The 22272-nt window shown below is 55.4% G+C and overlaps 1 protein-coding gene across 12 annotated transcripts in view; it reads right to left on the bottom strand.

The window, feature by feature from the left end:
• Window positions 1-5574: 5574 nt before the first annotated feature.
• The window catches only part of IQSEC3 (IQ motif and Sec7 domain ArfGEF 3), a 110360-nt gene continuing 93662 nt past the window's right edge, over window positions 5575-22272 (bottom strand). For 2 of the 12 annotated variants that reach the window (XM_074403305.1, XM_039461758.2), the window contains 7 exons: window positions 19290-19429; window positions 18018-18143; window positions 16149-16248; window positions 15802-15963; window positions 12618-12710; window positions 10532-10581; window positions 5575-7107 (listed from right to left, as the gene is read on the bottom strand). In XM_074403305.1, the coding sequence (XP_074259406.1) occupies window positions 6667-7107; window positions 10532-10581; window positions 12618-12710; window positions 15802-15963; window positions 16149-16248; window positions 18018-18143; window positions 19290-19429 (1112 nt within the window). In that variant the 3' untranslated portion in view covers window positions 5575-6666. Of the gene's footprint in view, window positions 7108-7596; window positions 10448-10531; window positions 10582-12617; window positions 12711-15801; window positions 15964-16148; window positions 16249-18017; window positions 18144-19289; window positions 19430-22272 lie in introns of those variants that run through there. The other 10 variants (XR_005577201.2, XM_010345017.3, XR_005577202.2 and 7 more) reach the window with 10 other exon arrangements.

Genomic DNA, 22272 nt, shown 5'->3' with positions numbered 1-22272 from the left:
GCCAAGGAGCCAAAGCCAGCACCCGCAGAGCCGCTGTCCATGAGCGACCTGAGAGCAGTGGCACTAGGAAAGCCACCCCACCAGCCCGCTGCCCCTGCTCTAAGCTACTTCCTGTCAAAATGCCTTCCTTCCAGGTGGCTACATGAGGACACCACAGGGTGGCTGGCAAGTTCATTTCATCCTGGAGTCAGCACATGTGGATCGATGGTGACTCCCGGAAAGCAGTGATCAATTGGCCACATCTGTCAGAGCTGGGATGGAAGGAGGCATGCCAGGAGCCACAACCATGTAGTGTCAGCCCCTGAAGGAGAGAAATCAATTTCACTTCAGTTCTTTAGGGTTCATGCTGAGATGTGAAAGGCTGTCAGCCCCTGGACTCCCTGGAACTTCTAGGCAATAGGCCATGGAGTCCATTCTAGTATTTAAAAATGGCAAGCCTAGGCAGAGGTGGATGGATTCCTTGAGGCCAGAAGTTTGAGTGCAGCCTGCGCAACATAGCGAGACTCTCTCTACAAAAAAAAAAAAAAAAAAAAAAAAAAAAATTAGCCAAGCATAAAGGTGCATGCCTGTAGTCTCAGTTTACTCTGGAGGCTGAGGTGATAGGATCCCTTGAGCCCAGGAGTGCAAGACTAACTTGGGCAATATAGAGAGATCCTCATCATTTTTTTTTTTTTTTTGAGACAGAGTCTCACTGTCACCCAGGCTGGAGTGCAGTGGCATGATTTTGGTTTACTGCAACCTCTGCCTCCTGGGTTCAAGTGATTTTCATGCCTCAGCCTCCCAGGTAGCTGTGATTACAGGCGCATGCCACCACGCCTGGCTAATATTTGTATTTTTAGTAGAGACGAGGTTTCACCATGTTGGCCAGGCTGCAGAGAGACCCCCATCTCTACAATAATAATCATTTAAAAATGAGCAGGGCATGGCGGCATGCAGTTGCCGTCTGGGCCCCTTGGGAAGCTGAGTCATGAGAAGGTTTCAGCCCAGGAGTTGAAGGCTGCAGTGAGCTGTAATCTTACCAATGCCCTCCAGCCTGGTCTCCTTCTTTGAAACATAAATAAATGAAAAATTTACAAACGGCAAACCTGAGCCCTCTTGATTTGAGGTGACAGAGGAGGAGGTGGACAGCAGGCTGCCTGCAGGCTACCCTGGCCTGGCATGGCCGCCTCCCCGTCAGTGTGCAGGGTCACACAAGCACGGGCTTGCTCTGAGCAGCAGCTGCCCCGGCTCAGGGTAGCTTGGCTTCAGTGTCGCTGATGTGTGTTTCCTGGGGTCTGCTTTGGTGGCCTGCTCTTCATGTGGTGCTGGCTGCCCACGTGGCCTTAGCGCTGCCTCACCCCCAGCCCTGCCCCTGCCTGGCCGGAGAGCCTGACTGCCCACTCTTAAGTACTTCCTCTTCTGGCCTGTGACCATGGTGATTGTCTGTTCTAGATTTTCTAGAAGGCCGATTTTGCTTTCCTCAGTAAAGATGTTTTGAAATTCATGTTTATACTTTCATAAGTTTTTTTCATGTAAGTAAATGGATGTATCAGGAAACAGTTCTTTGACAAATTGTCTTGGTTTCTGCCTCATAAATATGTGGTCATTCGACCTGGAGTGACGGTCTCTGAACTGTTCACCTGCCCTCAGACTGGACCTTGACCGTGTTGAATTGTCCTCCTTGGAGAGGCCTTCCTTGAATGTTCACCCTAAAACAGTCTCTCCCCATCACCACAGCTGGGTCACCCTCATGAAAGCGGTTGATTCCCCTCTCCCCCGCAGTGTGAACTTCACCTGTCCCCTTCACTGCATACCCCCAGCACCTAGAACAGCTCTCGGCAGGTGGTCACAAGCTTAGAGTTCAGTTCACCCTGATTTCCAGGACTTGTTCTGGGCCACTGCTCTCGGCCATTAGAAACCGGTACATCCTGGGACCCCTTTCCAGGAACATCCTACGTCAGTGACTGATGAGTTTGACATTCTCCCATCTGCAAAGGGTCATTATGGAGGGAGATGCATTGACTGTGGCTCTCCATCCCTATGGCAGACGGGCCCAGAGGGGCCTGGACCACCGGATGGGCTGTATCAGAACAGGATGGCCCCCCGCTCACTGGAGAGACAAGGATTCATCCTAGATGACCTCAGGGGCCCGAGATTTGGAGAATGGTGCCGTTGGCCTGCATCCGGCACAGAGAGCAGCAGGGCCGTCTTGCCCCTTGGCCCTCTCCCAGGCCCTGGCTGAGCTGGGTCCCTGCAGAGTGCTCTCAAGGGGCCAGTCCTCAGCTTCCCAGGTCAGAGAATTCCCAGGATGGGACAGGTCATAGCTGGCTTCTGGCTCATTCTGGAATTTCCCATTTCCTGGGAAGAGGGTGAGGTCAAGTTTCCTTTATCTTTGGCTGAGAACAATAGGATCCAGCCTGGGGAAGGTGTGCTGGAGCTGTCGGGATTTCTAGGTGTTCAGAGTTCTGGTCACTAGGAGAGCTGGGTGCCCTATCTGCAGGTGTCCTGGGGCATCGGGCCCAGCCAATCACTCTCCTCCTCTGATGCCTCAGTGTTCCTGGAGAACTGCCCTATCTCGAGCCCCCGTGGAGCTGAGCTGAGCACTGCCCCGACTGTGAACACCTGGCCGAGTCCCTGCATCTCTCCCAGTCCTCATGTCAGCCTTCCCTGCTTCCTTACAGCCACTGGGCTACTGTCACATCCATATTCTTCCCAGAATCTTGGCATCCCTTCCGGCTCCCAGTAGGGCACCTGGCGTACTGGGGTTCACGATACGTTTGCTGAATTGCTGTCTGTGGCTTTGTGCGCTGTCCCCAACAGTCTTCCCCTCATCCTTTCACGGGGCCCATTGCTTCTGCATTTCAGGAAGATTGGACCCAGGGGCCAGACAAACTAGACCCTGTCTCTGAAGTCAGGCCTTCGGAGCTGATGTCTGGCATGACCTATGGGATGGCCTTCCCCACACCCTGACATACCCTCACTCTTCACTGAAGAAAGCCAAGCAGGCCAGAGGTGGTCTTCATCTCCCCACTGGGGGCCTATGGGCTGTCGGGGACCTTCTCCCTCCAAAGCAGCCTTTGATCTCTGTCGTAACCTGCTTTCTGGACCAGCTGAAAGCTTTGTGTGTATGTGGTCAGGGAGGTGGAGTGAGCGGGTGTATGCATGTATCTATGTATTAGAGGGGTCAGGCCCGCACACGTGGTCAGTTTCCTAGCTCTGCACCCACAGCTCCCAGTGCCCACGCGTCGGATGACTCACTCGCGCGTCCCACACCCACATGCCCTTTAAGAAGACAGGGCTTCCTAACCATGGCACACGAGTGCATTATTCTGGGGAAAGGAATGATGCTGCTGTGGCCAGGGGAGAGCAGCTCGAGGGGCTGAGGGCACCAGTGTTCTCAAATCCTCACCGAGGAGAGGCTCTGATCTAAGGTGAGCCCTCCCTGCTGGGAGAGCAAAAGAAGCGGCGCGACACGGTTTGCTCAAGTGACATCTTTCAATATAATCTCTAAAACTCTATGAATTGAACAGATAAAATACCTCTGGGCTATTTCGTTACAAAATATTTGCCATTTGGATTAGTTGCTGGGGGCAGCCACCCTGCCTTTCCCTAGAGAGGTTTCTCTCTGATGGGCGAAGGGTGTGCGGGGAGAGGGTGCAGCGGGAGGTATGTACAGCAGACACAGGGACGGACGGACAGATGGTCCTCAGGGACGCCTAGTAGGTACAAAGAGACTCCTGGCTGGCCACGGGGGCTGGTGGCAGGGGCCCGAAGACGCAGAGCTGATCAGCGTGTGCTGGATCAGACACTGTGGAGGCAGGCAAGCAGCTGTGGAGATAGGCAGGCAGGCTTCCAGGACAAGCTGCCAGCAGGCCCCCTTTCAGATCTAGGAGTGGGATTTCCCTTAAAAGTGGGCGGAAAACTAGTTTCATCTCCATTCCAGACTGGAGTTGGGGCCAAATGGATCAAATCAGGAGAGGGGCCCAGGTTTCCCTAAGGTCTAGGGAGTGGATGGAGTGGGGCCATCTTGGGGTGATTGGGTCTGGGGCTCAGTCAGCCCCCTACTCTTCCTGCAACCTTGGAAGAGCAGGAAGGCCCAAGGGCACCTGCAGCCAGGCCTCTGCCAGGGCTGGAGGCCCTGCCCTGCCTGCTGTCCTGGGGAGGGAGCAGGAGGCTTTTCCCAGGTCCCTGAGGTCTAGGCCCTGGGGACGGGGACAGAGAGGGGCCCCAACCTTGGCCTGGGGACTGAGCAGGGAAGGGAGGTTACTGAGGCTTTCCCCTGACAATAAGGAGGGCCAGCTCTGTCCTACCCCAGGCCCTCAAGGGTTAAATGCCCCTCCTAGCTCAGGACTGGCTCCCCAGGGTACTGACCCGAGGCTGGGCTGCTTCATAGGCAGACTCCCTGTGCTGCCAGTGGGGCCCAGGGCAGCCACTGCACCAACCCAAGGGGTGGGCCTCTGCCCTGGGGCAGGGGCCTTGAGGTGCCCGATAGTCCAGGGTCTCAGATAGAGGCCCGCATGTGAGCCAGCCCTAAGACTTTTGCTAGTTCCAATTTGGAAGGCTGGGGCTTCGGCTGAAGTGAGAGGGAGGGCCTGGGGTTGCTGTGCCCCTCAATAGGGGAGAGGGCACTTTGTAAGCTTGAAGAGCTACGTGAGCAGGGGACGGGGTCCTGCCTGTCGGGCCGGGGCTATCTGGAGCAGTGTCCCGGGCCCCCACGGCCCCCACCCCAAGAGTATATTTAGCCAGTCTCATAGCTCCTCTTCCCCCGTACCTCATACTCCTGCCTCTTCGTCATTGTTTTCACTCTATTTTCAGCTTCCCTCATTTTAAGATTCCTCCACTGCCATCCTCACAACCCCACCTCCTCCCAAGTCCCTGACACCTCTTCTGCAGGCCTTCACTTTAAGGGCAATCCCTGCCCTGGCCAAGGGCATCAGAGGTGTCTGAATTTGTGCACCACATCTGCCAGCTGCTCCCTTCCGAAAGGCAATGACTGGAGCCGCTCTGTTACGGAAAACAGAGGAGGGCCAGGGCAGCAAGGAAAGGGAGGAGCAGACGGGCTGGCTGCTGCAGGGGAGAGGGCGAATTGGCTGCAAGTTATAGAAACGGGGCCGACAAAGACAGGGCCAGAAATAGACTCACTGGGTGACATCACAGTGACGTCCGGGTGACCACACACACACCCACCCCCCCACACACGAAACAAAACTAGGTCATCTGGAATCTCTGAGAGCAGGGAACAAGCCTTGCCTCCTACCTGGCCCCGGCTACTGCAGGTGGGGCTGGGCGGGGGTGGGGAGATGCAAGTCCATGTTAGACTTGATTCGTGTTCACTGCCTCTCCCAGGAGGCCTTAACCACAGGCTCCAAGTTGCAGGGGGACCTGCACACAGGACAGCAGTGAGCTGCTGGCACAGGGCTGGAGCCTGGCCGGGCTTGGGACAGATTCGACCTGATAGGGCCTGACTGAGAAGGCCATGGTACGGCTCCTGTGGTCTCTGGGGCAGCTGCCTCTCCTCTGGCCAGGGAGGGGCCCTTCCTCAGGCTTGGGTTTGTGGAGCCGCCTGAGGCTGGCTGTCCCATCCTGAAGGGGTGATCTGGGCCCTGGGAGGTCAGTGAGCCCTGCTTGGCTCTCCTTTGCAATTTTGAGGGTCCAGGGACTCTTGGGCACCCTTGCTGGAGGAGGTGTCTAGAACCTTTCAGGAGGGGGAAATATTTAAAGGCTGAGGGGCACAGGGGAAATGCATATGCCTTTGGAGCCCCTGTTTTTCTTGCTTACCTCTGGAGGCCACAGACTCATGCAAGAGGGACCCCTGACCTGGACCAAACCCCGCCTCCACTTCTGCTTCCACAATGGAAGAAGTGGACCTGGTTCTCATGCATGTTCGTGTGCACGTGCCTCTGAGCACATGGCACTGGCTGGGTACTAGCTGGGGCTAGGGAGCTAGGAAACTCTTTAAAAAGGTGCATTTGCAGATACATGACCTCACAATCCCATGGCCCTGTTGAACCGACCGACAGAGAGCTAAAAGTGCTCCCCTTCCCTCCTCCCTCTCTCTAAGCTTTTCTGGGGTCTGGGCAGCTCCTGAGGAAGCAGAGGTCCTGCGAAGAGGGGGAAGAACACGGTCAGGAAAGCCAATGTCCCTGGGGACCAAGGAATAGCCTCCTGAGAGTGCCAGGCTTGGGGAGTGGGGCCAGCAGAAAAAGTCCCCCTCCTCACTCCTCGCACCTTCCAGGGAGCGGGAGCAACCCTCCTCCCCTCAGCATAGCCACAGAGGCGCTTGTCGTGGGCTGTGAGCCAGAGGCCTTCTGTCTAGTGTTCCGCTGCCGCCCCGTGGCCTGAGGCCCCCACCCCCGGCACTAACAGACTCAAAGCCTGCCAGCTAGTTAACCCCTCGGCTCCAGTTTTCTTCATTCCATGGTCCAACGGAGGAAAGTGGCGGCCAGGGGAAGTGGTGGCCCAGGAGAGTGAGGTGGTATCTCCAGATCTGGAGGTGGGGTGCAGCTGAGAAAGGGAAGGATGGTTGGATGAGGCAAACCCAGGTGCCAGGGGTTGGGATTCTTTTCCCAAAATGATGGCGATCAGTGACCAGGAACGCATCGTGCCAGGGTATGGGGAGCAGCGGAGCGGCAGTGCAGGCCCCGCGGTGGCCAGCCCTCCCCGGACAGCAGGGTAGTGGGGCAGAGTCTACACCAGGCTCCTTGAGCCACTGGAGTAGCGGCGTCGGTGCAGCAGGGAGCCTGGTGGACAGAACTGGTGAGGGTGATTGTAGGGGGGTGGGGGCGGGGGCAGCGGGGGCTGGTGGATGACCTTGACCGGGGAGCCGGGGCCGCCCAGGGGTGTGGAGCCGCAGGAGTCGGAGGAGGACGAGGTGTAGCAGGAGAGAGCCTGGCTCAGCAGGGGCTCCATGCGGGCCAGGCAGGGCTTGTCCAGGACAATGACCTTGACAATTTGCTGGCACTGTACCAGGGTGCCCGGGGGTGTGGGTGGCGGCGGCGGCGGCAGCGGCGGTGGGGGCTGCTGTCTCAGGGGGCTAGGCTGCAGGTCTGGCGGCAGTGCCGGCGCTCCCTTCTCGGCCCCCAGCCCGGAGTTGTGCTGGGACGTTTGAAGCCTGTTGTGAATTGACACCTAGTTTAGAAACAGCCAGAGAAGCATGAAATGTTACAGGACTAATTCCCAGCTGCTAGGACAGGCTGCCCTGAGCCTCCCCTGGCCTCCCTCCCACTCTCAGCCCTCACTCCGACCCTCTCCCCATCTCTCCATCTGTAGGAAGACTGGCTTCTGACCCTGGCTTTTGCCTAGGAGGGAAAGAGGAGTCAAGAGGCTGGCATGTTCTGCCACTGACCGTGAGCGGCGTCCCTCTGCGGCCTCAGTCTCCTCATCTGTGAGGTGGGCTCTGCATAGCTCTGCACCTGACTTCATGGACCTGCTGGGTGTCTCTGGGCCATGGGAAAACTCCTCTCCACCTCCTTTTCCACCACTCTCTGAGCTTGAAAGCCGGGGTCATGGTCTTTGCCCCTCCCCACCCTCCAGGAGTGTGTTGAGGCAAAGGAGGTCAGACCCAGAGATAGAGCCAAGCATTTTGGAGCCGTTCATGTCCCTCTGTTCCCTCCAGTCTTGTTACAGAGGAAGCCTCTTTGGCATCTTTAACATCATAAAGGCTTAAACCCCAGAATGCCAGGGACCCCTGAAGGGGTGATCTGGACCTACCTGTCCTCCCAGACTCCCCAAGGCCATGACCCTGCAGTTGGAGAGCAGCCCAGACAACCGAGGGCAGAGCCAGCTCCCCAGCTGCCATTCTGGCCCAAGCTGGGTCCTGGTTAACTTGCTTGGCTGCAGGAGGCTATCCCCAGAGAGGGCTCTAACCTTGATCCCCAAGGCAGGGCAGGAGGACGTGGCCCAGATGGCGCTCATGAGCCCCCTCCCTCAGACCGTGGAGGTCACTATGAACTAGCCTGGCCTCCCCTTACTAGCAGGGGGAGGGGGAGGAGATGGGTGGAAAGGAGGCTAGAGGATTCCGGGGGGAGAGGGATTTAACTCCTCACACTGTTCCACCCCAAGCTGTCCTGCCCATGGCGAGGACGCCGCGCACCCCACTCCAGACACCTGGGTCCTGTGGGGGAGGCTGAGACCCCCCTCCTCTCTGACGATTTTCCTGTTGGACTGCCATCTGTCCTCAGGCAGCAGCACCTTGGGCTGGTGCTCAGTGCACAGAGTGGGAAATGGAAGTTGCTGAGGAGGTACCTCGCCCAGGCCTAGACCCAGCTGGCCCAGCCCAAAACTGTCCCGGCGCCCTAAAGCAGCATTTCCTCATCCTATTGGCTACAGGTGCAATTCAGGGAATCCCTTTCCCGGACCTGTGCACTCCTAGGGACGGCTTCCCTCCCGAGCCCCCAATATTCACGAGCCCTCTGCCACACTCGGCATGTTGCAGGCTTTATTCTTCCTTCTCAGCCTCCAACCTCGGCACATTTTCCAGGCCTGAGGTCCTGCTACACAAACGAAAGGGGCCCTGAGCCCCTCAGTGTCCTGAGACATGGCAGGCAGAGAGCATGGCTGGGGCCCCCCTCCCTCCGGGGAGCCCTCCAGGGTCCTCACTCAGGCAGAAGCCGCTGGAGGGCACGGGCTCCTCTCCCCTCCTGCTTGTATTCTGAATTCCTCCCCAGGAGCCAGGACAGGCTTGTGCTCATCTGCCTTCCTCTGCGGGGACCTCGCAGCGGCCCCTTCCCAGGTGAATTTCTGGCTGTTCCAGTCCAGACCCACTGAGCCGTCCTTCCCTCTGAAGCTCCCTGCACAGCACCTGCTCGGGGCCATAGCCTGCACCTCCCATTCACCTCCCGTGCTCTGGTCCCTCCACTGCACCCCCATCCCCATCCCAGTTTCGATCCTTTCTCTTTAGTGGTCAGTAAGTGAAAAGCAGGAAGTGACAGCAAAAGGCTCTCTCATCTGATCCCCTTCTCACCTCCCTGCTCATGAAAGAAAGAATGAAGGGAGCCGGGAGACAGAGGATGTAACATGAGCAGCAGGTCAGAACAGCTCAGAGAAGATGGAGAAGCGCCTGCCAGAGGGGCTTGGTCAGCAACGGCAGAGAGGGCAGAGGAGAGAGAGCTTGGGGTCCAGCTGAGGCCATGGGTGGCGAGGCTGCCCTCTGTGCGGGAGAGCAGAGGCTGGCGGGGCCCTGGAGCTAGCTGAGGGTGGCAGCCTTGCAGATAGCCACATGCCCTTAGGCAGGGCAGGAGGGAGGAGTGCGTCAGCCTGGTTGTCCTCCCTGGGTAGCTCAGGCTAGGGCAGGGCAGGGCTGGCAGAACAGAACGGAGAGCTGGGCACGTTTGTGCTTATCTGCAAGGCTCAAGAATGGGCAGCTGCAGAGGATGGGGAGCGGAGGGGCCGGGGAATGGAATACCCACCCTGGGGGCTTGTCAGCTGCTGGGGCAGGAAGCTCCTCCTTGTAAAGGTGCCTCCTCCAGACACGGGTGTGTGGGGGGTGGGGGCCGTGGGAGAGAGAGAAGACACTGAGCTCCCCTGGGGTATCCTGCTGCTTCCCAGGGCGTAGTCAGACCGGTGAGTAGGGCGTCTTCCTAAGACACCTAATGGGGGCCCCTCTGGCTGGAAGTAGGGGTGGGGAAGGGAGGTGTCTGTATGAGCAGCTGGTGGCCCTGGGAGGCCTGACAGAAAAGGAGTGTAGCTGGGGCTACTGGGGTGCAAGAGGAACCAGTGGGAGAGGGGTGGGGCTCACGAGGCATGTAGGGCCACCTGCATGCTCCTCCTATAGGTGGCACTGTGGGCGCTTAGCAGGGACCCCTGCTGCTGGCTCCTCTACAGTCTCTTGCTATGTGGCATGGAGATGGGCAGCCTCCCCTCCAACCACGGACAGTCTTCAGGGTTAATCCTCTCCCCTCAGGGAAGCCCCCGAGGCATCCCCACCCTACTCTGTCTCAATTTCTTTTAGACACATCCCTACGCTGTGGCCAGCTTTCCAGAAGGACCAGCAGTTCCAGGGAAGAGCTCCCTCTCCCAGCTGCCCCCAAGTTGCAATTCTCCAGCCTAGCCCCAGGTGTCCAAAAGGGCGGGGTCTGCCCCAGAAGTGAGTGCTTCGCTTGGGGCCTGACCTCTCTCCGGAGGGAGCCGAGGCTCCCTGCTATGGAGGGTGGGAGGACCCCGGGGAAGGCGATGTGGGGTCCTCTGATACAGCAAGTACTGGCGGAGCAGTGAGCAGTGGGCATTTGCTGGGGAGGTAGATTTGGGGGCACACCGGAAGGATGGCCCTAGGGTGTCGTGGGCTCTGTCTCCACTGTGTTAGTCTGGGAGCTCGGCCTCGGAGGGCCGTGGGCTGGGGAATGGGGAGAAAGAGCTCGCGGCTTAATTAGGCGCGGGAACAGCGGCGTTACCCATGCTAGCAGTAACTTTTAACTGTATCTCTTGAAATTGGTAAAATGGTGAGTCGGGCTGGGGAGGCATTGATTAATACCTGAGAAGAGAAACAACAGAGACCGTGAGAAGGAGGACAAGGGGGCAGGGAGTCACTCACCTGGGCAACCAGGGCTCCACTTACCTCCACCGTGCTCTCCGCGGGCTTCTCCCTGAGCGTGGCTTCCCTTTTGGCTTTGAATGCAAAGAGCACAGGGCTCATTCTCCACTGGCTGAGCCAAGCCCCTGCCCCTCCCTGGCGCCCCTCAAGTACCTCTGCAGCTAAGACTCAGGGTCATACTGCTCCCCACTGAGGTGGAGGTTGGGAGCCCCACTCTGCCACTTAGGAGCTGTGTGACCTTGGGAGCTACAGGCTGCATCTCCCTGGACCACCACAGACTAGAAGCTCTCTGCTCTTCTTTCCGAGGCTGGCATTGTGGAATCTGATTTACCCACAGTCGAAGCCTTCCCAGTGCAGACTATGAAAGCTGGCTTGGAGGGGCCCGGGCTGTGGGTACCACGTTCATCAGCCTCCGTGGGTCACGGGCTCCTTGAGTGTGGGCCACACTGCTTTGCTCCCACCTCTGCAGACTGGCTGAGTGGGGAGGACCGAATGGGCTGAGTCCTACATGGCACTCACAGCAGTGCCTGGCACAATAAGAGCTCATAATGGCTCTGTAATTACTCCCAGGGCCTCCTGACTGGCCTGGCACAGCAGCAGGGACCCTGTGGAACCCCACAGACAGCTCCTTGGCTCTTTTTAGCTGAGTCACTCCTGGCTTCCACCCCCACACCAGAGGGAGCCCCACTCATTTCCCAACTCCCCCGGGGTGCCAGTTTCCTCCTGCTGTGCACAGCCTCCGCTTCCTGCAGCACTAGAGGGAGCTGCACCATTGTTTGGGAATGAGAAACACCCTGCTGTGGAGGGGACTAAGGGAAACGTCCCTGGGAACAGGCATCTGGGCCTAACCAGGGCGTGCCCGCTTCCAGAAGAGAGGCAGGAGGTGATGGCAGGGAATGACACGCAGCTGAGGGCTGGCTCTGGGGTTTCACAGCTGAGAAAACAAGCAGCGACCCGTGTCCTATGACCTTATGGACAGGAAGAGCCCGACTGAAATCAGGCAGCAAGGAGAATTATGGACGCATCATGGCAGGTCAAACCCACAGAGGGAAGATTCCATCACAGTGCGAATCTCCATGTAGCGAGAAGAGCCCCATGTCCTGCCTGGAGAGTGAATCTCGGTCCCTACGCTGTCTGCTGCAAGTCAGGTGTCAGGGCCAACTGTGGCGGGCCACGAACCGCACGGAGCCCACTGCAGTTTCTCAGCTCAAGCTGGCCTCCCACTGGGACCCTGCTCTTCCAGTGCTCTGCACAGGGCAGCAGGCACTCCAGAAGCGTTTGTTGAGGGTGAGAGAGTGATTGAGTTGACTAACTGGTCCACGATTGTGGATGGCTTGCTGGGATTTCACGGGAATGAGACTGGATGCATCTCTCTTCATTCTCTTTATTTGGGGCTGGAGGAGGGGAGATGGTAGAAACCTTGCCTGGCCCTCTGCAGGTGAGGGTGAGCTTGGGGTAGGAGGTGGAAGGTAGGGCACCTTGGGGGGCAGAGGGCGCAGGTCTAGGGAACCTAGCCAAAGGAGGTGCCACCTCTGGAGCCAACTCGACTCAGCTGGAGTGAACAATTGAACTGGAGAAACCATTAGAGAAGTGGAGTTCGAGGGTCTGTCTGGATTTGGGGTGGGCTGACCTGGGCCAGGGATTAGGGGTGCTTGTGGCGGGTTAGTGAAGGGACTGCATAGAGAAGAGCAAGATCCAGACCCTTCTGGTCACCCTGCCTTCTCACCCTGCCTGGCTGGAGAGTTTTCCTCATGGGGTTTCTCTTGACCTCGCCTGCCAAGGGAGCCTGACTGCGGAGGGAAGGCCCCCTGCTGGGGGTGGGCTGCCAGGACTCTTGCCTGACTCCACCAGGGCAGACGCTGACATCTCACATGGACTCTAGAACTCTGGTGCAGTTTGCAAAATGGACAGACACATTTCTCTCTCGCCTTCCTCCTCACTCCCACCACTAAAGCCCATGAGATTAAATAAGGCAAGCCTGGCGCTCCTCAGCAGAAAAAAAACAGCCATGGGAACGGGCAGCTCTCCCCAAAGGTTCCCCAGGATCCACACCCAGGGTCCCTGAGTGGCCTCCATGTGGGTTGGTGCCCGGGGCAGAGCCCAGGCTCACCTGTCGGCGATCCTTGCTTTGACTGCGGGTCCCCCTGGGCTCCACTGGGCTTGAAGGAGAGTGTCTTTGTTCCCTGCTGCTCCTCCAGCTCCCCTAAGGAACGGAGAGACCCGTGAGCAAGAGAAACGCTAAGCTCAACTGACAGAGGTGAGGGAGGAAATGAGGGGCAAGTGGGAAGGGAAGGAAGCAGAGGAGGGGTCCCAGTACCTGCTGTGAAACACACACCTCAGGTCGGGCCCCACCACCGAATATCGAGTCAAACACCCCCTCAGAGCCGCGGTCTCCTCATCTGTATGTGGGGATGATCATATCTGCTTGAACGTCAGAGAGGCACAGAAGAGGCTGATGATGTGAGGGAGGTGAACTGCCTGGGTGTGAATCCTGGTTCTGATGCTCCCTGGCTATGTGGCTTTAGGCAAGTTACCCAAACTCTCCACGCCTCACTTGAGGGGACAGCTGTGCCCACTTCAAGGTGTCATTAAGAGGACCGCGTGGAGAAATACATGTAAAGCACTGAGGACAAGGCCTGGCTAGTTCCTTGTAAGTATTAAGGTTCGTGTGAAAGTAATGGCAAAAACCGCAATGACTTTCGCACCAACCTATATCAGTTTTGTTACAGTGTGTGAGAAGCACCTGGTCCAGCACAGCTCTCCACCTGGCACCTGGGACGACGCAGCCTGCCTGGCCGGCTGAGCCTCCACAAGGTGTTCAAAGCTCTCCCAAGGAGGAAATTCCACACCCAGGGTATGGAAGCTGCAAGCCTGTGGTGCCAGGACATCTCCTGGGTACTCAACTTTAACTCCTCTCACTGGACCAGAAACCTGTTTCTTCTTGTTCTTCTCTCAGTGGAGTTATGGAACTGCCAGCTGTCATCCTTGGAGATTTGACATCATTATTAAATCACTCCTCCGGCTTCTCTTTTCCGGGAGACATAACTCAAGTTCCTTTTATTAAAGCTACTCTCCTGGGCTCCACTTTCAGTCTCTCTGGTTGTGTAGAAACCAAAGACACTGAACTGCAGGCCCCAAACCAGAGCAATTTGTCCTGATTGCCTAGATCACACCATCGATCAATGCTAAAGTTGTTTCTCTCCTCCCAGAGGGGCTCTCTTGGCTTTGGAGAAATTAGCATCATAATTACAAGTGAGAAGTCCTGGGCCACTGGATGCAAACCTTGTTGTGTCACTGCCTGGGAACTTGGACAGCTTCCCTAGACTTTTAGCCTGTTCCCTTATTTGTAAAATGAGGAAAATAATACCCACTATGGAAACCTATTGTGCCCATTAGTCAGCCCAGTGCCCGGAATATAAGTCCTCAGTGAACGGTAGCTGATACTGTTTTTCATTTTCTTTTTTCTAGAGATGAGGCCTTGCTGTGTTGCCCCGGCTGTTCCTGAGCTTCTGGGCTCAAGTAATCCTCCCTCCTGAGCTTCCCAAAGTGCTAGGATTATAGGCAGGAACCACTGAGCCTGGCTCATTTTCTTTCTTCTTTTTTTTCCCCTGGCTTTCGTTCCTCCCTGTCCTGCCCTTCCTCTTTCCTCAGGTGTTCCTTCCCTTTGTCTCCAGCTGAAGGCTGAGAGCCAGTGATAAGCCTTTCTTCTTGCTCTTCTACCCTTGAGGCGGCAGGAGAGGATATTCACCTCCCGACATAACAGATTCTGACACTATCTGCTCCTCTGTGACTTTGTGAAGCTGGGGACATGCTGTTCCTGGGCTGATGGGGGAAGGTGCCTCTCCGAGCAACGCTGGTGCCACTTGGTGTGCTGGCCCCTCAGGGCAGTTCAGAGCCATCTGGGACAGTTAGACAATGAGAGAAGTGAAGGTGCCTTCTTGAAAATGCTTCAGAACAACAGCAGAAGCAGCCTCTCTGGGCATCCAGTCCAGCCCTTGAAAAGAATCTGTTTCACCACTGAATTCAAATAAGCTAACAGATTGAAGAAAGCGAGTTGACATGCACCCCTCCCCATCAAGCAGTTACCTGAGTTCCAGAGTCTGGTCTAATGGATCTCAGTTTACCCTGATTTAGATTGTTTCCTTAGAAAAAATAAACGAACATCTTCTCTCACTCTCAGAGTGGAAAGTACAGAATCAAATGAAAATAAAACTGACAACTCCTCCGCTTCTAACACGGGAGACCTGGACACACGGCTTAACTCCTCCGAGCCTCAGCTGTCCCGTGGATCAATGCACCTACCTTTCAGCATCACCATGAGGACCCACAGCATAGAAATAAACTGCTAAGCACATAGTAGGTGCCTCAAAAATGGTGATTCAAAAGCACCAGCCTGTCACATTGATCCCCTGCTCAAAAACTCCCACTACCTTTCCTAGTGCCTGATGGATAGATATTAATTTAGAAACACTTTTAATTAAGTGACCATCTAGGCAGGCCTGAAGCCTGTTTTCATTTTCTGTTTCAGTTTCTGTCTCCGTTCTTATTTAGTTTTCCCTTAAAGGCTATCTGGAGCTGCTGCGATAAGTACAAGCTTGCACGTGGGTATCAGTCGCAAGCGCTCGCCGCTCTTCCCTTAACCCCAAAGTGGCCAATAAACCACCCGGCCGCAGGAAGAGATCCGCATATTCTCTAAAATGCCCGATGGGAATAATCTAGAATCTAGGCCTTCCTTGGAGGAACAGAGAGACTTCTATGAGGGTAGTAAGAAGGCAGCCTAGATTCTTCAAAAGGACAATGCTGTAAAAAAATAAAGCAGAAAGATGATCCAAGATTAAAAGAGAGTGAAGAAATGAGGCTAACCAGATGCAATGCACAGACTTGGGCTGCAGTGGGGGAGGCTTCAGCAGAAGGTTTGGTGGGAAGAAAAAGCACTGGAGCCCCGTGGACCTGCCTGGCCAGCTCGCTCGGTCATCCTGGGAAAACGCAGCAGAACACTATTCCAAGAGGCCCACACGCAGCCCCACGTGCCTGCTGATCTGTGTACACACGTGTGTGCACTCCAGCATGCCTCACTTAAATCGTGAAGAAACATGAAAAGTGGTGCTCCCACCGGGCTGTGTGTGACTGGCAGCCAGCATGATGCGGGGGAGCCTGGAGATGGAGAGGGTCTGAAGTGGGGTCAGGGCAGGGCCACGCTGCTCCCTGGAATCAGGGGTGTCTGTCTCAAGCTGCCCCTGTCCCTTGCTGAATGGGAGCCCCCACCAGCTGCCTTGGGGAGTCCACATCCTTACACTCTATCCGGATCTGCTCCAGCTCTGTCACCTCAGCAATGGACTCCTTCAGGTCCTCTACAAACTTCTGCATCTCATCCGAGCCCAGGGCGCAGAAATGCAGCACCTGCTTCTTCTCGGAGCCCGAGAGCGGAGTCACCAGTGTGATGCCATGGGAGTAAACTGGAAAGCAGACCCAGGCCCCAGTGGGCTGTGAGCAGCAGCAGCTGAGGGCTGGAGCCAGCCAGACATGAGGAGGGCACGGGGCTTTTGGGGCACTCATGCCTCCATCCACCCTACTGTCCAGCCCTTCTCCCTCAGCTCGCCCCAGCCACTTCATTCATTCATTCATTCTCAAAAAGACTTACACTCGTTCTCAAAGAGGTGGAACTGCATGCCCAGCAGGCCGACTGACTTGCAGAAGGTATACGTGGAGGCGCTCTTCTTCTTTGGACAAAGTTTGAGAATCTGTTCAGGAGACAGACAGGCGCCGATGTGCGGACACTCATGGAAACACGCGTGTGCACACATGAATGCACAGACACCCAGGGGGGACACATGAGCACACAGGGAAACACGCCATGATGAACGTGCACGTACAGACACACATGCACATACACAGACACACACTACACCAAAATGTGCTTCCTCACTGCACAAAACCCTCCGGGGCCTGAGCTGGCCTGTAAAACCCATCTGACATGGTCCCTGCCTTATGCTGGCCATCTGCGCAAGCCACGGTGTCCTCCCTTCTGTAGCTTGAGAAGGGCAAGCTGAGTTCCACCGCAGGCCCCTCGCACACGCTGTTCCCACTCCACGCTCTCCCAGAAGCTTTCTGCATGGCTGCATGACTCTCATTACTTAGGTGCCAAACGCTGTCTCCTTAGAGATGCCTTCCTGGACCATCCCCTCTAAAACCCAAACCTGCCCCAGTCACTCTCCCTGCTGTCACCTGGTTTGCGGCCTTCATAGCACCTTCCCCCCAATCTGACAATATCTTGTCTGTTTTCTTAATTATTTTCTATCTCCCTCACCTACGGTTTATGGGATGTGGAGGAAGACAGTCAGAGTGCCCATCAGGTGATGAAACAATAAAGCCTAATAGCAAAAAGCCAAAACCAAGATGCTCAGTGTTTTGAAGAGAATGAAATAGGGTAAGGAATAGAATGTGACTGGGCAGGCCACCTCACTAGGTAGGCAGGGAGGGCCTCCCGGAGGAGGTGACATTTGATTTGAGACTTGAATGAAAAGAAGGAGGCCAGGAAGGCAAGAGGAGGGTGCAAGGTCTGGAGGAGCTTTGCAAGAAGGAGCAGCAAGAAAAAAGGCCTGGCCCGCAGGAGGGAGGTGGCTCACGGGGCTGAGGAGAGGGCGGGGAGGCAGGTCACGGGAAGGGGCCATGGGGCCTAATGTGCACTCCAGAGAGATCACACTGCTGCTCTCTGGGGAGGGGGGGTGAACCCTAGAGGTGGGGAGAGCCATGTGGAGGCTGGTGTGGGTTGCCAGGTGTGTCGCTGAACCTACTAGGCATGCACTAAGACTGTAGCAGTGTGGTGGGAGGTCGTTGAGGCTTGTGATCATTTTAGAGGCAGTGCCAATGTGGCTGATAGATTGAGACGGCCGGTGCGAGAGAGAGACAGACCTGAATTAGTCCTGCTCACTGTTTCCCAGACCTACAACGAGGCCAGCGCATGGCCAGCACTTATTAAATACTTGTTGAATGGATATCTGTTTTCAAACAGCAAAGAAAGAGTATCTATGGCTACAGATGTGTGCGTGTGCATGGGTGCGTGCACACACACACACACACACACACACACACACACACAGATACACCAGCCTTGCCTAGGCCCAGGGACAGAACACACTCCGCCGAGGCCCTGTTCCTCCCAGGCTCTGGGGTGTGAGGCACATACATCCCTGTGTGTTCCCTGCCCAGGGCTTCCTGGAGCGTGGAGAGGTCATACTGGGATTGAGCTCATTAACAGTTTGTGCAACCATGAGTCGATCATCTGACGTCTGCGTGGTGTCACCACTTATGAGTAGAAATTAGCACGTCTGCCTGAGCCCCCTCACGCCCACAGCGTGAAAGCACCGGGAAGGCAGATCAGTCCCACGGAGCAGGTGTTCTGTCTGAAACCCCTGGGTGTCCTTTCCTGTCCACTTCTGCAACCCCGCGCAGGCTGCTCAGGGCCGCAGGCAGCCCCCACCAGCCCTGCCCTGGAGCGGGGGCCACTCACCACCAGCAGGTCGTTGAAGAGGAACACCTCCCTCTGATGCGCCGCCTGCTTCTGCAGCTTGTTCACATCTGTCACCTCAAAGAGCCGGCTGCAGCACACCAGGCGGCGGTGGGGCACGGACAGCACCTGTGCACAGGGCGTGGCTCTCAGTGGGACAGCAGAGGCCTCGAGGCCTCCCCACTCATAGCGCCCACCTTCCAGAAGAGGAGATGGGGCTCGGGGAGAGGGGCGGACGTGACTCTCCCCCCTCCTCTCTCCTTGTCTGAGGCTCTTTTCCTCAAATGCTCACACCCTGTCCACAGGGCTCATGCTCATCATGTCTCCTGGGGAGCGGGGCCAGAGGAGAAGGGGTTCACTAAGTCCGAGTAAATGAGGTGACAGAGGGACAGGAACAGGAAATTGAGAAGAGCTTTCAGGCTGTTCTGATCCAGCCACTGTCAACCTGCTTCCCTCTATGACCTTGAGGGCATCCCCTGTCCCAGGCTGTGGCCTGCAGATATGACACTTTCACCCCTTGTCTATTGCACAGATGCAAGTGTGCAAGAATGAGGGGATCACAGGGACACCTGGCATCTACTCCAGCATGTAAGACAAGCCAGTTGCTTGCAACCAGACAGATGCTAAGATCTCAGCAATAAAGGCTCTCAAAGCAGAAGAGACTGTCCCTGCACAGACTGGGTAGAGGGAGCCCAGCTCAAAAGAGGTCTGCAAACTCCAAACTGCCCCCGAACCAGCAATTTAAGGAGGAAGAATTGGAACCCCCAAGACATCCTTTATATTTATAGCATAAAGTGGAGCAGCCTACAGAGGAGGCCCACTTTAAATATCACTGCAGGCTTGGAACATGCTGCCGGGGACCCAGGTCACTACCAATGGGGAACGTCAATGGTGATGCCACAGCCTAGAGCCTATTGAGCCCACTCCTGCCTTCTACTCATCAGAACCATCCAGGAATGCCTGGTATCCATGCTGTCCCAGGAAAGGGATCCTGAATCGCATCTGGCCACCCAGATGCTTCCACCCTAGACCACTGGGCAGTCCTTCTTGACATCGCATCTCACTCTCTCTTGCTGCAGTATCTGGTGGCAAGAAGCAATGAGGAAATGAGGCAAGAAAAAAAAAAAGAGATGCAGTGTCCGGCACACAGTAGGTACTCGGTAACTCCGACGTGAACGAATGTGAAGAAAGAGTTTTGGAAATGTAAGGAGGAGAATGGAAAGGGAGTTCAGGAAGAAAGGAGAGACAGGAGACGGGTGACTTGTGGACACTCACCGTCTTCATGCCCACGATGGACTTCTCCACCTTGGTGACGTACGTGACGTGGTCCTCATTGGACTTGAGCTCCTTCTGCTGTATCCTCTCGTAGATGCCTACCACCAGCTCCCGGGGGATGTCAGCGCCATCATCCACACCTAACAACGTGGAGCGGGCAGGGGCGGCGGTGGAGTTGGGCGGGGGGTGTGAGAGCCCCGGAGACAGACAGAAGAGACCCCCACCCAGCCTGCAGCACCTAGGGGGTGGCCTTGATTTTCACCATGCTGCATTTCAAAGCCTTCAATGGCTGGTGCCTCAGACCCATTAAATTAAGAACAAGCTCCTTAGCCGGGCACCGAAACTAACAATATGATATGGCCCCAACGCACATTTCCTGTCTCATCTCCCGATGTTCCTCAACCAGAGTCTTCGTGCCCACCTCCCAGGTCTCTTTCCTGATGGCCAAATACAGCCTCCGTGTTCCTGCTGACCCTCTGTGCCTCTGCGGTCCTACCATCTTGCTTGTGTTTGTCTCACCCCGCTTCTCCACCCTGATACTCCAGCATCCTGGCAAGGTCCCGTCTTGTACTCTTTGGGATCTTCCTCCTCCTGGGCCTCCCCTCCCCTCCAGTAGGGAGCGAGGTGTAGAGGGATTCGTTTATGAAGAGATTCCTCCCTCCCTGGCAGCAGGGGAGAGCAGGCAGACCCTATGGCAAAGCAGGCGAGGACACCCCATCCTGCCTCCTGCTTCGTAGTAATGATTAAACTCTGGCAACAAAAAAACACTGGCAAAGAACATGCCAACAGGCAAACACATTTCTTTTGGAGAAACAGGCAATTAAAATATCTTCTTTCTACTATTTCCACATCTTTCTTTAATGACTATATGCTTCTTTTATAAGAGGGAAAAATTAAAAATAAAACAACTTTGGCAAGCATCTCTCAAAGGAGCGTTCCCAGCTACTGAGAGGATACCGTGCCTTCTATGCACAGCTCCCTGCCTGGTCTGGCTTCTTCCACATCTGATCTTGGTTCTTCAAGTCAGGCAAATGAGCCATGCAGAGCCGGGGGACTGAAAGAAATCAGGCTGCCGGTAAGAAAAAGCAGGGAGAAAGCCTGAGTACATGGATGCCTCCAGTTCAGGATGGCAGGCTGCATGCCTCTGTTGCTTCTGAATACTCAGGAGAAAGGAATCTTTTAGAAAGGCATAAACCGACAAAGACAGAGAACAGGAGCAAAGACGCAGGCACCCCACGACCTAGAAAGTCGACAGGTGCGTGCATGGATTAGCAAACCCGAGAAAGCTGAAACCCAGACCAGCAGAGAGGCTAGAAGCCATGCGAACACCACATAGCCCCCAAAGGGCGAAGGTGAAGGTGGGCTGGAAATAGGAAAACAGGTTGAAAATGGGTTAGAAAGCTGCTGGGCTTCCCTATCCCCTCCTCACTCCAGCAGAAGACTGGGGGTCCATTCTCTAGAACTCTGGGCTGAGGAAGTCTACACCCAGGGTAAGGTGGGAGTCTGCTGAAAACTGGGGGATGAAGTTGATATCTATATATTAATCCTCAACCCCACTTCCCAGTTAAAGATCTCAGAACCCTGGCAGCCAGAATCATACATTTTGGGCAACAGATTGGACATTTATCTTCCGGGTATCAGCCAGAATGAGAAAAAAATATCTCATGATACTGCAGTGGGGGTCTCCCAATGAAATGGCTTAACTAAATCACCCTACGAGAAAGTCTACCAACGAGCAGCCTCCCCCCGTGCTCACAGAGGTGTTCATCAGCTTTCGGGCAGTTCGCTCTTAAATATTAATGAGCAGCCAGATTTCATCAACTGTATTCAGAAAGTCTATGCCATGAAAGAGAAAGAAATATGGGGTGGGGGGACAGAAGGACTCCAGAAGAAATAGAGGCAAGCAGGGAGAAACGCAAGCAAACAAACGAACCAATATTAATATCTTCACAGAGATGGGAGAAGATATTGCATCTGCAAAGCCAGAATTAAATGCGATAAAAGAGAAACATTGAGAGGACAAAAGAGAGCTATTGAGAATGAAAAACACGACAGCAGGAATGAAACACTTGGTAGGAGACCTGAAAGACAGCGCTGAGGACATGTTTACTGAAGGAAGTCAACAAAGATGGCAGATAGAAAACCACAGACGTTAGAGGATCAGACTAGGAGATTCACCAACAGAATAACAGCAGATCAGGAGAGAGAGTCCAGGGAAAATGGAGGGCAGAAATGATCAACACAGCATTGAAGAAAACTTCCCGTGACTGGAGGGCATGAGTTTCTAGATGGAAAGGACCAATCTAGCCCTGGGCATGATGGAGGAAAGAACTGTACCAGTCCGTGAAAATCCAGAACACAAAGGGCAGACAGCAGAAACTGCAAGCTTGAGAGAGAGAGACAGAGAGAGAGAGAGAGAGCGAGAGAGAGCGAGAGAGAGCGAGAGAGCGGGAGAGCGAGAGAGCGAGAGAGAGAGAAAGAGTATTAGACAGGAGGCCAGCAGTGGGGATGGCGGAGCAGCATTGGCAGCTAAAAGACAGTGGAGGAATACCTTTGAAATCCCGATCAGCATGTTTTCAGGCTGCAATTCTATCCCCAGCCAAACTCCCAACCAAGGGCAAAGACAGAAGAAGACAGATTCAGAAATGCAAGTTCTCAAAAATGGCCTTTTCTCTGGAAGTAAACTAAAAATGAGGAAGCGCTGACATGCGGGAGCCGGGAATCTAACACGAGAGCGAGGAAAGGAGGCCTGGGATGCCGGCTGTCCCTGGCCCAGCCACCGTCCATGCCGGAGCAGGACCAGAGGCTCCCGGAAGATGACGCTCCTGCAGCACCTCCTGGGCCTGGATGTACGGAGAGGAGCTTGACGAGTAGGGTGGGAAGCTGGGGATGAACCAGAGGAGGCACACTGAGAGTTCAGTGTATGGAAAGAGAAGCATTAACTCCAAGGAGAGGTAGAGACAGAAAGGAGTTGCAATCATTC

This window comes from Saimiri boliviensis, chromosome 7 (assembly GCF_048565385.1).
Source record: "Saimiri boliviensis isolate mSaiBol1 chromosome 7, mSaiBol1.pri, whole genome shotgun sequence".
Lineage (NCBI taxonomy): Eukaryota > Metazoa > Chordata > Mammalia > Primates > Cebidae > Saimiri > Saimiri boliviensis.
Note: the sequence above shows the minus strand (reverse complement) of the source record. Positions and strands in the feature narration are given on the sequence as shown.